The sequence below is a fragment of the Balaenoptera musculus genome, chromosome 14 (assembly GCF_009873245.2).
Source record: "Balaenoptera musculus isolate JJ_BM4_2016_0621 chromosome 14, mBalMus1.pri.v3, whole genome shotgun sequence".
Taxonomy (NCBI): Eukaryota; Metazoa; Chordata; class Mammalia; order Artiodactyla; family Balaenopteridae; genus Balaenoptera; species Balaenoptera musculus.
The window spans coordinates 73,914,912-73,932,669 of NC_045798.1; the positions used below are offsets into that span (position 1 = coordinate 73,914,912).

Below are 17,758 nucleotides of genomic sequence, written 5' to 3' on the forward strand. Positions count from 1 at the left end.
CAGTCCCAATTCTCCTGTGTGAAAGACAAGGACACAATTTGGGTTGAATTGTCCCTGCAAAAACTCATACGGTGAAGTCCTAACCCCCAGGGACCTCAGAATGTGACCTGTGTTGGAGATAGGGCCTTTACAGAGGTAATCAAGTCAAAAAAAAAGGTCATTAGGAAGGGTCCTGATCCAGTATGACTGGTGCCCTTATAATAAGAAGGGAAAATGTGGACCCAGACACGCACTTGGGGAGAACTCCACGTGAAGATTGGACTCATGCTGCCATAGGTCAAGGAACTACCAGAAGCTAAGAAAGGGGCAGCAACAGAGCTTCCTCTATCACCGTGAGAGGGAGTGTGGCCCTGCCAACACCTCGAGCTGGGACTTCCAGCCTCCAGAAGCATAAGACAATCAATCTCTGTTGTTTAAGCCACCCAGTTTGTGGTACTTTGTCACAGCGGCCCCAGGAAACTAATACAGACACCAAAGAAAGTATTGTGGACAACGTAACTCTGGGAAGCAACCACTACCTTACCATTCATGTAGAGGTAGACGGAGAAAGAGGAAGGGATGGGCTGGAGAGGAAGATGGAGGTGAGACATCCCATCAGAATTGCTTCTGGTGCTAAAATGAAAGTTTGTGTCCCTAAGAAGCTGACAGACTGGTTTTTCTTAGTATCTGATAAAGAGCATGTAATGTTTGAAAAAAGCCTCTGAGATGATTTCTACCTTGGTCCATGTGGGCCTCTCATAAAAAATAGAATTTAAAAAATTCTTGATCTTGTGGTACCATTTGCAGTTTAAATATTTGTTCACTGCATCTGTCAAGTGGAAGTCTGTGCTCACATGACCACACAGATGAACCTGGCGGTCCGTCTTGCCTTTCAGCTTTTATAGAACAGTTTAGAACAAGCCAGTTCTCGGAGGATTTCAGAGCTGCTACAGCAGAGAGTTGGAAAACATACCCTTTGCTGGAAGGCAGAAGAGGGTTTTGTGTCTCTTTGATTTTTTAGAACTATTTAAGCCCAAGTGGCATCTGCAGATCTGAATGGGGGAGAAGTGCCCATCTGTTCACTTTTGCGCACACTGGGCCAGCAGAGCAGAGCGTACACAAAGGAAGCAGGCCAGGACCGGGCCGAGGCCAGCTCCCCCCACCTGCAAACAGTTGAACACGTGCCCGACACACACACAAAACAGGATGCATATTTAGAAAAGAGAACACTTTATAATTAGAAAATAATTGTTACTTCTTTTGGCATTCTTTTTAATAAGAATCTATCGAAACCCTTTGCTATTAGGAGGCTTATCAGAAGCATGGTTGGGGAGGTGCTGATACAACAAGATAACGTGAAATATTCACACGGATCCCAAACCAGACCTCTCCAGAACAGGATGCCACTGGCAAGAAGTCCTCATCTCTCTGCCATCCTCATTAGTGATAAACCTGCTGTTGAAAACACCAGCCCATTTTAATGAGGTGTCATTTCTTTTTGTCATCTGCCCTTCATGGAGCTCCGCCGTGGAGCCCTTTAGGAAACGGAGATGCTTGCACGTATACGACAACCCTGCAGGCATCAGGCACCAAACCTCCAGCTGGACCCACCAGGCTGTCCCAGCTCCACCCGGGGTTGAGTGTCTGCTGTGTTTATAGACCTCCTAGCACCTCACACTTCCAGAGACAGACGGGAAAAACCATAGGAACTGGAGGTGGTGCAAAGTGAGCTAGAACAATGGCAACGGCTGTGGGCATTTCTGAGACCCCAGAAAAACTCCTTTGGTGTAAGAGCTCACGGCACACTCAGCCTGTTAGTTGACTGTGCGAGGAAAACCGCCATTCATCTCAGAACAGAAGGTCAAGGTTTGGGTGGCTGGACAGATGGCCAGACAGCCCCACAAAGGCCATCCCTGGGAGCGCTGGCTGTGACAAATCCCACTGTGGGCACCCCTTCTGTCCCTGGTCCTCCAAATGTTTATAAACAGATGAAATCAGATTATGATAAACAATAAGGGCACTTTGAAAAAGCAGCTAAGCATCTGTAAAAGGAGGCAGGGACAGCTCCATGCACCCACCCTGTGGGCTGCCTGCAAAATGCCAGATCCGGGAGAAAATCCTTTCCTTTCCACTGTCTCTCCAAGTCCAAATTCAAAGCCAGCTCGGGCTGGGTGGGGGGAGGAGGGTTACAGGATGACTTTGACTTTTCATTTTGTACCTTTCCGTAATTTTTTTGAACACTTGCGTTGATATTTTTTATAATTACAAATTATTACCAAAGAGAGGGTCTCTGGTCACACCCACACTGATGTATATACACTAATTTCAATCAAAATGTGCCCTGCGCTTTTTTGTTCTTATGGAACTTTCTGGAACTCCACCGCCAAGTACATCTGCAGGATCTCTGCAGGGAAAGCAGGCTACAGGCTGCCTCATAGAAAAACTGAGCATTTTGTAATCTGTAGCTGGGGGAGTCATTTCAGAAGAAAAGCTGGAGACGACAGATTTTCTGAAAAGATGAACTGTGCGTAGCTGAAGCGTTTTCTCCTTCAAATCTCTTTTCAAAACAAAAATCGCATCTATGTCCTCTTTTTCATCTAAACCCCATGCCCGTGGAGAGCAGTATTCTCAAGCGGAAGCAGCCAGGAGCCTCCTGTGGAAGCCTGCCGCCCGGGAGGGCCTGCACACGGTGACCACCCTGTGCTGTGAGCGCTGCGGCCCTGATTCTCTTTGTCTCCACGTTGCTCCCTCCCAGAACTGAAGCAGCTGGATGCCTCCTCCAGCCGACTGCTGTTTGAACTCTAGGCCTAGCCACTCCCCTCAACATTTCAGGCCCTTCCTCCCTGTGATCCAGACACCCCTCCTAAGCGTGGTCCCAGGCCAGTCCGCAGATCCCCTGGGAGCGTTATGGAAATGCAGAGTCTCAGGCCCCACCCCGGACCCACCGAATCAGAGCCTGCATTTTTCACAAGATCCCAGGGGGTTCGTGTCCGCTTTCAGTTTGAGGAGCCTCTTCAGAGGAGGAGGCCTAATAATCCTCCCTGGTCAGGGACTAGTTGAATCATCTTCAAAAACAACCAGCTATCTGAAAAGGCCACATCCTGTAGGTTTCCTCCTTTGTGACCTTCTGGGAAAAAGCAAAACTACGGAGACAGTAAAACAACCGGTGGCTACCAGGAGTTGGGTCTCCGGGGAAGGAGGGAGAAACCAGTGGAACACAGGGGATTTTTAGGGCAGCAAAACGACCGTGGGTGATGTTGTGACGGTGGATACATGTCACTGTATGTGTGTCAAAACCCAGAGAATGTGATTACAAAGAGTGGACTGAAATGTAAACTATGGACTTTAATGAATCATAAGGTGTCAATAGTGGCTCCTCAATGATAAGAAACATATCATACTAACGTAAGATGCTAATAATAGGGGGAAATATGGAATGGCGGTAAGGGGCCATATGGGATCTCTTTGTACTTTCCACTCATTTTTTGGTACACGTAAAACTGCTCTAAAAAAATAGTCTATTACTTAGACAATAACAGCAACACACTGTTGGGGCTTGAGATGTTCTTATAGTTTGGGGTGCATGAAACAGTCCCTGAGCTGTCCTTACAGCGTTTCCTCTTGCCCAGTGTGAACTGCTGTGGCCATTCTGCTCCACAGCTGGGCAGGACCCAGACTGGTAGGAAGGAGACCCCTTTGGAATGGGTGGGTGGGACCAGGACCCTGTGAGCTTGTGTGTCCCAGCCAGGATTTGTACGCATCTTCCAGAGTAATCCTACATGGGGCAGCCCTGGGTTTAGGGAGCTTGGATTTAGAGAGCAAAGTAGGAAGTGGATCAAACTGGAAGTAGTGCTTATAAGAATGGGGAAAAACACAGATGCAAATATTTTGTGCTCCGGGAGACGTATTAGGAAATTACTAATCCTGGAGGAATGTGAAATAGGGCACAAATTCTAAAGGAAAGTGTCTGTACTAATACATGCATCTTACACTTTTTGTCTAAAGATGAATTTAATTAAACAGAACATCCTAACCAGATATGTGAGTAATGATGGGAAGTGGCCCGAAGTTTCAGAAACGCCCCTCCAGCTACAAAAGCATAATCGACTCTAGCGCGACAGATAGACCCAATGACGGAATTCACGTTTTCTGTTGATATAGCAGCTGGATGTGTCCAGGAATTCTGAGGTTAGGAATGGGGGTGGGGAGGATTGGGGCTGTGGACAGACCCTGCTCAGGACCAAGTCCGTAACGAGACAGCCACGTGCAAATACACAAACAGACACATAATGTGAGGTTGGTACAAAGGCTAACGGTATAGACAAAGGTGGACTTCTTTGAGACTGACAATGGATTCAGTCTCTCCATAAGCCTGCTCACAAATCCTGCTCCGAAATCATCCCAGTGAAGACAGCGGGTGATGGCTTTGGAAGCAGCTCGGAGTACAGGCAGCTGGGAATAAGGATTGTCACGCTGCTCTCTGCAGGCTATGTGTTCCCTCCAGGGTGTTTCCAGATTTCTACCCACAGGGCTGTGTGCTGCCAGCCGGTGACCGTTAGTTAACAGGAGGTGTTAGGTTTTCTTTTCTGCTGGGGTCCCAGATGCCGTCTTCTTCACGGTTGTGCAGTTTGGCTGAATTTTGCTTTTCCCGATGCTTGGCTTCTTCTGTTTCTGGCTGTTGTTTTGAAGCAACTTCAGCCCCAGCATTTTACAATACTTGTTACACTGGTGTAGCGCTTTAAACTGATCAATGAAGGTCATGGAATGGTTGCCTTTAAATCCTTTGTACCTGTGAGTTTGGGTGGAGGGAAACAATTTTTTTTTTTTTTAAACAGGACCCTTCACCAACATTAAAAGAAACGTTTCAGCGGGGAAACTAATGGTGTGTGAAAATATATTTATTACTACTTTAGGCAAGAATGGCCAAATGGTTGACATAACTATTGGTAGAAAAAACAAAACCTGTGGAATGAAGTAAAGGCAAAGACCAACTGGCATGCAGTAAAGACCAAAGATTATGATCAGACAAATGTTCTAGGGGTTGAGAGTTCTGCTATGCCAGCATTTTATAGCTCTTTTTTTTTTTCTTTTTTTTAGTCATAGTGACTAGTGCTGGACCATCTCCGTAAAAATTAGAAGATCCCTTGGTGATCTGAAAGCCATCCCATCCCATCCAGAGGTTCTGAATAAAGAAATCTAGAACTTTGGGGCTGGAAGAAGTTGAGTTTAGACCCTTCCACTTATCATTGAAGGAGTCTAGGCTGAGAGGCTGTGCGGCCAGCCTAAGACAACAAAGCAAGTGGGTGTGAGAGAAGAGACCAGGGTGCAGCCCTCTGAGTCTCCCTCCTGCAGAAGGGCTCTCTCCTGTGACACTGCATCTTCTCCTCAGGAGGAGAAGAATCTGGGCCTCTGCCTCTGGTAGGCTCCTGGAGGGACCCTGCTGACCTGCCTGGAGTGGTCTCAGGGGCTGTTCCTTTGGGTTGGGACATTTCATATTCAAATCGTCAATGACTGTGTTTTCACATCTCGATCGATCATGGGAGGTAAGTGTCCTCCTGAATGGACAAGTCCCCATGCCCCCAAATCTCCAAAATCCAGCAAGAAAGCTGGTGAAGGGTTGCTGAGAAGATGACAATGAGGAAATGCATACAAACCACCTAGATCAGCGCATGACGTACAGTGGATGATATTCAATTAATGCTGGCCAGGCTGTATTATAGTTGTCAAGGTTATAGTTGGTGCAGCTGGTAGGGGCTTCCTGTGGAAGGGATGCTGAAGCTGAGATTGAAGGATATGGGATTTGCCTGGCAAAGAGGATATGCAGGGGTGTGGATGGCATATGAGACCATCGACATAATATTCAGGGCCCAGTGCAAAACGAAAACATGGGTTCCTTGGGCAATAATTATTAAGACTTTCAAGATGACAACAGCAGAACATGCATTAAACGAAGCCCAGGCCCATCTGAGTGTGGGGCCTTATGTGACCACACAGGCTGCCTGCCTAGGAAACTGGTCCTGCTGGGTGTGAGCGAGTTCTGCTGCATTTGATTAATAGGGCCAAACGCTAATTGGCAAAAGGAAGTCTGCAATGCTGGCATTGCGCTGAATCTGTAGCTAATATGAATCAAGAAATTGGGTCTCCTTCATTTGCTGGTAGAAACCATAAAGGCCAACAGACCTGAATTGAATGAACTGGGACTTGTGCGCTTTTCCCTAGGAAACCCAAGCTGGGTTTTAGGCTGTTAAGGGCCTGCAAGATTTCTTTCATCTCTGCAGCCAAAGCATCAGTGAGCAGCTCCATCCTGACGTGTTTGTTACAAATCCAGCCTGTCCCTTCCTCCTCCTTGAAGGGAAACGGCTCTTCCCCCTCTCCCTGAGAGCCCACAGTACATTTTCTTGTGAAAAATGACTCCGTTTTTAAAAGCCAAACTCCCTCGTTGAAGAAGAAGTCAGCCCAAGACAGGTGTTGACTCTAGCAGGGTAGAAAGAAATGCCACTGCCAACCATGTCATCTTTACATTTCTATCTTCTCCTGTAGGAGGTCCTGAGAATAGCTGAAATAGCCTGCCTGCCTTTCCTTGGTGCCTGAGCACGCCCCGGAGGGATGTGAGGCCACCTGGACCTGTGATTGTCAGATGGAATGGAAAGCCTAATCCCATCCTCCTGCCAGGGAGGCCCCACTTGTCTCACACCGACTCCTGAGCTTCTCAAACTAGGATGATCAAAGGCAGCCTCCCTATGGAAGCACATTGGAAACAAGTCACGGTCATCTGTCTAAAGCTGCCTTAAGGCTTGTAAACATTCAGACAACACCTAGTCTCAGCAGAGAAGAATCACTAATTCACACTGCAACCTCCCAGAAAATTTGCTAGTTGCTTCTTAAGCCCAGCCTGGCGGCCAAGTGTGTAATGCTGCGTAACAAATGAGCCCTTACATAATGGTTCCCACCTTCTGAAATGGGAATGGCTGAGTTTGGGACAAAGGAGCAGGACTTCTGGGCAGCCCAGCTGGGTGGAGCCCAGATCTCTTCCTAGGAATCTAACACCTTCTTTAGACTCCTCCGGGAAAGCCAGAGTAGGCAGCAGAGACTGGGGCCGATTTTACTACAGAAGGCCGCACGCAGACGGGGCAAGACCCTAGAATGAAGGCAGGTTTGCTCAGTCAAGGAGCCCCTGACTCAGCCCCTGGCTTCCTTCAAGCCCCAGCTCGAGTGCATTTCTGTGGAGCCTCCCCTCTCTCACACCATGAGAAGAAATCTCTCCTGCATCTTCCCTGTATCCTTGTGAGAACTACATCCACTTCTCAGAATTCAGGGTATGCCTTCCCGTGCACAGACTGATCTCCCCCAGGACACTACTTTATGTCCAGAATACCTGTCTAGGGAGGCTTTTCAATAAAGGTCAAGGGAAGAAATGAATGTATGCCGGCCCCATCCTCAGAGCCGCCTCATCTCGGCCCAGGGCATCTCCAGATCACACTGCTAAACTTCCTTTTCTCTCTCCATCTAATTTTGGACTCTCAAATGGGCCTCCCAGGCAATATGGAACGTCCCTCCCCAGCTATCTCAGGTGTAGACTATTTTTGCTACCTAGCATCTGCAGAATTAAAAATCTTTCTCCTTTCTCAATTTGGTCTCTGTCTCAGCCAGGGCTGCTGGGCTTCTATTTGACCTCTTATTCTCTCAAACTCACAGCCATTACTGCTGCCTGGGAAGAAAACAGGGCAACATCGTTTGTGTTCCTAGATCAGTTAACCCGGAGTTTTTCCAAAGGACACAAGTTCAATTACACCAAGTGCTCATACACCCAAGAAATGAAAAATCCAGGCTCTCCTGCTTGTGGTCCACCTTGCATGCCACGTGTGCCATCCGCCACCCTCAGGATTGGAGGGGACCACAAATTAGAAGCATCATGACATCTCTCCAGCAAGGTCCTCATTGCAGACACTCGCCATTGTTGTTCTTGTTGGATGAATGTATTGGGTCGAATAGTGTCTCCCCCAAAAGTCATGTCCTTCCCAGAACCTCAGAATGTGGCCTTGTTTGGAAATAGTGTCATTGCAGATGTCATTAAGATGAGGTCATACTGGAGTAGAGCGGGCCCTTAATCCAATAAAGGCATCTTACTGGCGTCTGTGTAAGAAGAGGAGAGGATATAGACACACAGGGAGAATAGCACGTGACAACAGAGGCAGAGATGGGAGTCGTAATCTACAAGTCAAGGAACGCTGAGGATGGCAACGACCTCTGGAACGTAGGAAAGAGGAGGGGACACATTCTCCCTCAGAACCTCCAGGAGAAACCAACCCTGCTGCCTGACTCTAGACTTTCAGCCTCCAGAACCGGGAAAGGACACATTTCTATTGTTTTAAGCTACCCGGTTTTGTGATGATTCATTTTGGAAGCCCAAGGAATCTAATACAATGGGAAAAAATAACCTGTATTTGAGAACTTTCTCACACATTTCCATTTTTAGAAACCTTAGTTCTATTGAATTTTATTAACTGAGTCTTTATATCCTTATCCTCAAATTAGTATAATTTTCTAGCCCATCGCTTTAAATTATCCATCTTCTCTCACAATCTCCAAGCATGGAACAATACATTTATTCTACTAAACACCATCCAGCAGAGTATTTTCATAAATATCCTGCCCCTTGGATGGGAGTGGGGCATACACATCACACAGGGGCCTTGCTAAAGCGCTGGCTTGGATTGAGTAGGTCTGGGGTGGGGTGTGAGATGCTGCATTTCTAACAAGCTCTGAGCCCATGCTGATGCCATTGGTCCAGGGACCCCCCCCCCCCTTGGAGTAGCAAGGAGATAGACTAAAGTGTGAATGATCTCACATCATCCTTCTTTGACTTCAGAAACCTCTTTAAATCGGAAAACGGATCTCTTTCCTTCTTGACATTTGTGTCATACAACTTTGTAAAATCACACTGTCGCAATCCACTTCAGGAGGAGCTCGGAGGCTATTTTTACATCCTGCTTTCGCTCCACACAGATTTATTCAGCTTTTCACTATTTAGTATTATGTTGGCTGCGGGTTTGTCATAAATGGCTTTTATAATGGTGAGATATGTTCCCTCTATACCCACTTTTTTCTGCATCTATGGAGACACTCATGTGGGTTTTGTCTTTTCTTTTGTTGATGGAGTGTATCACACTGATTGATTTGCGTATGTTGAACCATCCTTGTGACCCTGGAATGAATCCAACTTGATCATGGTATATGGTCCTTTTTATGTGTTGTTGGATTCTGTTGGCTAATATTTTGTTGAGGATTACACAGATTTATTCAATATGTGTTGGAAACCATGCAAGGCTGACTTCTTGCTTAAAAGCAAGTCCTCTTTCCTCTCTTGCTGATAATGGATGGCACAGCCTTTCGGACTCATAGGAAAACCACCACTTGACAGCAATGGTCGGCTTCTCCCTCAGCTTAGCACGGCTTCCCTGTGCAATTTACTGCTGCCAAACACGCCCTGAGAAGGGAGGGGGTGGAGCAAAGCTGCAGGAACTCCCACCTCTGGCTGCATGGAAGAAATCAAGGTTCTTGTCTGGCTTAATAAAGGACTCGTTTAAAGAAAACTCAGTGAGACAAGAAAAACCTATAGAGAATCCCCACATTGGTAACCCTTTTAGAAGCAAGCCGGAAACTATTTATAACAGAGGTTTTAGTCTGAGATGCTTTCTAAAGAAAATTTTAATTTATGAGGAACGGCTAGAAGGACTTGGAATTCAGGTTGAGGATGGAGGGGAGGAATTGAAATAAACCCCCTAGTTTGGGTGGGGTGGGCGGCGTGTGCTGTGTCTGTGTGCAAAATAAAGCCAGGGCTGAATTTATGAACAGGTAGAATCGATTGTCACCTATGTGGAAAAGAAAGGGCGCTAAGGGAGCTGCCCGCTCTGGAACCATCTAGTAATTCCTGACATTCCATCAATATCTCCATTTCTTCATGTTTGTTCATTCATTTCTTCATTCACTGGGCACCAGCTGTATGGCAGACATTGTAGGGGGATTGAAAAGGATTAATAACGTACGTGGCTCTTTTCCAGAAAGCTGGCATCTTGCAGGGGAAACAGACACATAAACAAATAATTATATTATGCTGTGATAAAGGGCTACAGTAACCCAGGGATGTGATTTTTTCCCCACTGCCTGGTGGGTTCTAAGGATGTTTCATGGAGGAATAATGGCTCTGGGTTTATCTGGCAGGGGTAACAGCATGGACAGAAGTTCAGAGGACCTTCTGAGCAAGAACAGGCATCCTGAGGCAAGACGAGGCCGGAGGCTGTTTGTGGAAGGTTCATAAGCCATGCTATGTCATTTTTCTTGTGGGTACTCAGTGTTTCCCAAAATATGTTCCAAGGAACAAGAGCCCCATAAGATGCTTTGAAAAAAAATAATAATTCTGTGTTGTAAATACTGTGAAAAATGCTATATAATTGCTCTCCTTGCCCCTTTGGGGTTCAAAATACACATCGGCTCTTGAAAGACCCTGTGAAGTCTCATAGGGAGGAAACCTCCTACACTTATTCAAGCCAGGTCTCCCTAGATTATTTGACAACAGCCATCTTGTTTTCACACGACCACTTTGCAAACTGCTACCGTAAGAGTCACTGGGCCTTCGGTGGGGGGACAATGTACCGTAACCAAATCCGTTGTCCAGAGAAGTTGTATTCTGCTCCCGTCTCCAAGCTGACCTTGGAGGTCCCCTCTAGACAGGGGACCTCAGCCCCCAAACACCATGGGAACCCCAGTCCAGCCAACACCACCTACCCCGGCCTATCGCCAGAGCCTCCTGGTGGTCGTCCTTGCTTCTCGCCTTGTCCGGGGCGCATCCCATGGCCACCCCGGGTGTAAGTCAGATCATGGTCACAAAACGGCTCAGAAGGCTCCACCTCCCTTAGAACAAAGCCTGGCTCCTTCGCACGGCTGCCAGCCTCTCCGTCCTTCTCGAGGCCGCCACAGCCCCTGCCCTCAGGCCTCCATTAAGCAAGAGCCACGGTGCCTCCATGGAAACAAGCCCTGGCACTTTCTTCCCTGACATCCACCCAGGCTGGGAGAAAGCCGGAGGGCAGCGGCACGCCCACCATCTGGTTCTCTGCTTCTGCCAGCAAGGCCATTCCAGCAGCCCTGCACGCTTGCCAGCTTTCTGCTCTGACGCCTTCTGAAGGCGCCCCCAATCCAGGGGGGCCTCTGTGATGTGAGCCCTAGGACGAGGGAGCAGAGAGGGGCCCCAGGGGAGAAGAGGGGGCCCCAGATGTCTACTATGGGTCCATTCTCGAGGCCATGAGGCCCGTCCCCGTGGCTGTGCAGGAAGCATGCAGTCCTCACCTTAATATCTGAAATGGAATCTGAAGTCGGGATCCAAGAGAGCCAAGGAGGGGATACGGGGGACAAGACAGCCATGAAACAGGCAGTCTGAGATTGAGCTGCTGTCCCAGGCCACAGAGCTCCGACCCCCAAAGCCCCACCCTTATTCCACCTGCATACGGGGAGCCCCTTCAGGGCCACAGGGCCCGGAAGGTAAGGCGAGAGCACCAGTCTCCTCAGAAGAGCACCTTCTCCGACGTCCAGGGTGCGGGGAGGGTGGCGTGGAGGCCACCCTGGACGAGCCCTGACACCCTCAGGCAGGGGCCTCTCCTCTGGAACGGACACCACTCAGCCCCGCGGTCTGTACCTCTATGGGCTCCGTCCCTTCGGCCTTTTTAGACACACACACATACCCCCCATGCCTTTTTCTAGTGGCATCTCCCTCTTCAATCCCTGTAACCTGGAGCCCCACCATTGCACTTTGTGTAGACCTTCCTGAAGGCACTGTAGCTTTTTTCCAGACAACTCTGGCCTTCACCCAGCCCTACCCTCTCAGGCGCTCTGTGACCCCTGACACTTGGCTATCACGTCCTCATCCTTCGTTTCCCTCCTGCTGTCTACCGGCCTGTCCTGCAGGGGGCGGTCTCGAGTCCATCAATCTTTCGAGATCTTCTTTCAGTTCAGACTTGTCTCTGAATCTGGAAGACAAATGACTAGGGGCCTGGCTGGGTCCCTCTGGTTCTGGGCATGGACCGGGCAGGGGGATAAATAGTGAGTAGTGTCGGGGAGTGGGAGGAAGCCCATGGCTCCAACTCCAGTCGCTTCAACAGAACTGTCTTTTGTGAGACTTTGGACAGGAGGCCAAGAGACCGCCATGCTATTCCCGCTCTGTGGACAGGCTGGGTCCTGGCTGACTCCTGGGCCCAGGAGACTCTGAACGCACACTAGGAGCATTGCCAGTAGGGCCAGCCTCGCCAAAATTGTGCAGAGAATAAGTGTTCCCATCATGGGCCTCCACACCTGCTAGATGGCAAAAACTGGCCAAATAAACCAGCCACTGGCCAAGTGGCTCTGCTACCTAATGGCTTGATCGGATTTGAGTGAGATGCAGGCTGCCTTCCAGGGTAGGTGACAGCAGTGGCAGAATGGGAAGGCAGATATGTGGGCTGTGAAAGTGCCTTTATTAGGTCCCTTAGGCCTGTGAGACAGGTCCCCTACAGCCTGGTGTTGGTGAGTCAGCTAGAACATCCGGGATCTACAGCGACACGGGCCTGCTGTGCAAAGCACTTAAAGGATGTCAGGAAATTCTGTTCCAAATCTCTTTGTTTCCTCCCCTCCTGGAAGATTCATGCGTTGCATTAAATAGTCGCCCAGAGTCACCACACACACACACACACACACACACACACACACACAGCACACGCCCCCGTGTGCACACAGGCACACCCACGAGCCTATCTCAGGGTGTGTTTCTTGAATATTAGATCCCATTTCCTTCCACACACAAGTATGTTTCAGCCCTTCCTCTCCAGGCAGGGTGGTGTCTCGGGCTGGTGCCTGGGTTAAGCATCCCAGGTGGCTGTTGCCACTCTGTCTGTTCATAGCACGCAGGGCTGCGTGGTGGGCTGCTCTTGGCATGGACGGCGGATCCTTTTTCTGGAACTCAGCTGACTGAATGTGGGAGGCGGTGTTAATTTTTCCTGCTTCGTGGCTCATAGGACATCACGCCGATGCCAGGAGAGCCTGCTTTCTTGAGGCAGTTGTCCTCACCGTGCGTCTGCCTTGATATTTGGGCCCTATCACCCCACATGTGCCGCTCAGGAAGAACAAGCCATTCGTGATTCTCTCCAGGGTCTCCTGAATCTGGTTTCCACGTCAGGGATGCCTGACACATGCCGTGTATCCTATGCCTGATTGTTCTTTCTTCCAAAGGTACAGCCACGATGCTGGCTGGCAGCCTGGTGGTCACAGGGAGGGGTTCCTTTGTGGTTATTCATATCGATCCTATTTTTGGTTCAATGCTTACAGACTGGGAAGAAATCTGCTCAGGGTACTTTTCTTTGTTTTTCACCAACATGAAGTGGGCTTTTGCGGGGAGAGATTACACAAGACAAAAGCGTTGGCTCTGGTGCCCTCTGGTGGCTGAATCGCAATATCACCATCTCCCCAGAAACTCAACTGCTGGCTGGGGACAGGTGTGTGTTTGCAGGACCCACTGTGACATGTGCAGCTCTGCTCCCCGACAAGTGTTGGTATACGCTGATTTTAGTTTGATTAGGTTAAATTTCCAAGTCTTCGGGTATGGAATTAGGCATTTTTTCCTTCTCTCCCTTCAGAGAACTCTAAATGCTTGAGCGAGTTCAAATCAGAAATATGTTCGACAGTGCCGTGAGTATCTTGGGTCTGCCTAGAAAATGGATTATTCGATGTTGAAGCAATCCTATTTGCCACACATTGTAACGTGAAGTTTTGGTACTCAACACTGCCGAAGGATTGTAGGTATTGGGGTACAGGTGATTGGGGTACAGCATTCTTATCACTGGCTCACAGGACAATATGCCATGCTTCAGTTTTAAGGCTCATACCACCAGGTAAAGTTGCATTAAAATGAATAAGTCATGACGGTCCCCTATTTTCTTTTATAAGATTATAAATAGTTTACCCTTAAAATAGTATCATGGCTTCACTAAACAAGAGAACAAGCCAGGTCCCATTTACTGGGGCATCCGCAGTCAAACATAGGGCTCAGGTTGAGTCACAGGGAATATTTTCTTTAGATGAAAATAAGTGGCTCTTCTTCCTGCAGAAGATCCTGACCACTGCCAGCCAAAAACGGGTGGACCCTAAATTGGGGAGATTTTCTTCTTTCTGGTTTAAATTTATTATCATCATTGTGAATAATTATTAAAGTAAGTCATACTTGCCTCCTCACTGTTTCTTCTGTCCATACCTGGTGTTCTTTATAATGTGATTAAAAGAACACGTGTAAATGCTGCCTACATGGAGCACTGCTTCTTAGGACGGGGGCACCCATTCCCTAGGCTTCCGGAGAGCGGGCCACTCTCCCTTTCCAGCACGCGTGAAGGACGCCTGCGCAGGCTGCTTGCTAAGAATTAAGAGAAGGTGCTCAGTGCTCAAACACCAATCTCCTCTCCTGCTCTCTGGAAACCCTCTGGCATCTGCCAGCCTCCCCAGTCTTTCCTTCCCCTGCTCGAGATTGCTTCCCATTCTTCGCCTGTCTGTAAGCTGCCTTTGCACTTGAACCCTTTGCAAGTCTCTCCCATTGCCTGGGCTCCATTCTGCAGCTTTGACTTTCACTAGAGTTCCTTCAGTAGAACCTCGCCTCCTGTCCCTCGGGGCCCCTTACTCCATATAGGGCTGTGCCTATAAGCAGGCTGCCCCCTTTCCCTGCACCTCCTGCCCCTCACTTGGCAAGTAAGAAGGTGGGATGGACCCAGCCCCCAGGGGCCTCCGAAGACATCTCCCAGACCCCGCCCCTTGTCCTCTGGTCAGAGAAGCTTCCCCTTTTATCAGCTTTTCAAAAACTGTGCTTCTAAGAAACATTTCTTTGGAGAAAAAAAAAAAATGTGACTTCAAAAGAAAACTTCAAATAAAAGTTTTTTTAAAAACACAATGGACAAGATGATCTAATACTCCTAATATCTAATCTTTCTCAGACACTTCAGAATTTCCTTCTCTCCCACCCCCTCCTTGGGAGGGAGGCAGTAAGTAACACTTAATAGACAACATTTTGCACTGGGCTCCAGCTACCAGCTCTAATGGGTGCTGGGCAGCTGTCCCAGGCCAGATAAGTCACATTAAAGCTGAGAACAAAACCAAAGGGATTGGATTTCTTTTTTAAATTAGGAGAAAAAAAAATATGGTCTGGGTTCCTGGAAGCAGTTAAGATGCTTTTAAAAGATATCTTAAATCATCACTCTTGTGCTTGTCATAGTTTTTGAAACTTCTTGGGCGGGTTTCTGCTTTGTTTTGGTAAACAGTTGTTCCAAATAATGGTATGGAATTTGCCTACCCTGGGGTCAGGCTGGGGCATGGGTTGGGGGGAAGGTATTTATGAAGCATGTACTGAGCTTCAGGGACTGCATGCAGAGATGCACTGGGGAATCCTCAAGACAACCCCATGTCCCCATTCTGTAGATCAGTGGCTTTGAGAATGTCAGGTCTCATGTCCACAGAGCTGGTAAGATAAGAGCCCAGCATTCAAACCAGGTCTGCATGAGGCCTGAATTTTTAATGTTCTGCAAATATGGAGCCTGTAAAGGAAAGCTTTAACTTGGGAATTTTTTCTGGGGTCCAGGAAAAGCCCTTCATAAATAGGGGTACCATATATTTTCTCAATGGGGAAACTTATCCAGGACAAATGAGTCACTAGACAGGATGCTAGGATGGCAGGCATGAAATAGTACTGTCCTGGGCAAATCAGGCTGTACTGTCACCCTTTTCATCACATGGGCCAAATTCCTATGACACCAAGAAGAAAGGCTACCACTAGAAGAATCAGAAGTAAGTGGCAGGACCAAGAACTGAACCCAAGTCTTTTTCTAAAAGCCCTGTTCTCCCCACTGCATCATACTCCCCTCCTGATGTGCTCTCTTCACAAACCCAAGGCCATGACCCGATTCCCTGACCCATATGACAGGGCTCCGGTCAGCAAGGGGGATGGAGTGTGGAGATAGGAAAATACAATTTTATGTTGGAACTGAGCAGATTTTGAGAAGGAAAATATGCCAACGGCATCTTAGTTCTAAAACCAAATTAGAAGCTTTTGCGTAGTTGGTGAGAACTTCATGAATCAGACTTATTGATCTGGAGGTTAAAAGAGAGTGGTCCCCTTTCCACTTTTTTCAAATCCCTCTACTTTTTTCCATCCTCCATATACTCATTGAAAATTAGTACTTGTTAAAGCACTGCTGATGCCGATGGTCGGAAATAACCAGAAAGCTCAAGTAAATAAGTTGTTCCCAGCTGTAGGAGAGTGACCTATATTAATCGTGCTATTTTATTGTCCGTGTTTCTGACACTTGGACATCTGGGGCTTTGCTGGCCCTGGAGAGACTCCCCTTCCCAGGGTTAGCCAATTCCTAGAGATAGTAAATGACTGGCCTTCTAGAATGCCTTTCACATGCCAACTAACCAATCTGCAGACCACTCCCACCATCTCCTCTATTGGGGTCTCACACTCTGGGCCACTATCCATCTGCCCTAATCACCCCAGGGCAGGTACCAGATGACCCCAGACAGCCGGACACCCCAGAGCCTGCTGGAACTTTTCAAACTAGTGAATTCCAAGCTTGCTTACCCAGCCCCACCTATTCCTTCCCTCAAAAACCACAGTAAAAGCTCTCATCCATGTTTTCCCCTCACTCCTTCTGCCTCCTGACTGACCCTGGTGCTTCCCCATGTGGCCCCCCATGGCCTGGCAAGCCCCCTCCTCTTGGGAACTGTGAATAACAAACTCTTCTCAGTGGCAATTGTCTCCTGATCTGTCAGCTTCATCATATCTGAACCATAAGAAAGCCTACTTTAATTGAAGTATAGTTGATGTACAATATTATATGTTACAGGTGTACAATATAGTGATTCACACTTTTTAAAGGTTATACTCCATTTATAGTTATTATAAAATATTGGCTATATTCCCCATGTTATACAATATATCCTTGTAGCTTATTTTATACCTAATAGATTGTACCTCTTAATCCCCTACCCCTATCTTGCCCCTCCCCACTTCTCTCCCCCAGCTGGTAACCACTAGTTTGTTCTCTATATCTGTGAGTCTGCTTCTTTTTTGTTATATTCACTAGTTTGTTGTATTTTTTGGATTCCACATATAAGTGATACACAATGTCTTTCACTTAGCATAATGCCAAGTCCATCCATGTTGCTGCAAATGGCAAAATTTCAATCTTTTTTTATGGCTGAGCAGTATTCCATTGTATATATATATACCACATCTTCTTTATCCATTCATCTGTTGATGGACACTTAGGTTGCTTCCATATCTTGGCAACTGTAAATAATGCTGCTATGAACATTGGGGTGCATGTATCTTTTTGAATTAGCAGTTTTAATTTTTTTGGATATATACCCAGCAGTGGAATTTCTGGGACATATGGTAGTTCTATTTTTAGTTTGAGAAAACTCCATACTAAAACCTCCATTTTAAAACACACGCCATCCCTTCTAAAAGTCACTTGCTTGCCCCCCCCCCCCATTTCTTCCTCCTTACAAATGGTCCTAGTACATGGGAAGAGCAGCAGTGGGAGAAAGCATGGTAGCTCCAACCTGGAGCTTTATTTTCACGAAGAACCTCAAATAGCCTGCTCTCTCCTCATTAGTGGTCAAGCAAAGCAGTGAGAAGAGCCAGTTTGTTCAAGAGATACCCCAGTAAAATGTTATGTTAGTGCTGTCCGGGCACACCCCACAGTGAGCAAAG

The 17,758-nt window shown here is 47.6% G+C and overlaps 1 protein-coding gene across 1 annotated transcript in view; it reads right to left on the reverse strand.

Annotated features, from left to right (window-relative positions):
- Positions 1-4,011: 4,011 nt before the first annotated feature.
- Positions 4,012-17,758, reverse strand: part of ALPK2 (alpha kinase 2) — a 44,584-nt gene continuing 30,837 nt past the window's right edge. The window contains exon 10 of the mRNA XM_036823751.1: positions 4,012-4,768. Within this exon, the coding sequence (XP_036679646.1) occupies positions 4,552-4,768 (217 nt within the window). The 3' untranslated portion in view covers positions 4,012-4,551. The remainder of the gene's footprint in view (positions 4,769-17,758) is intronic.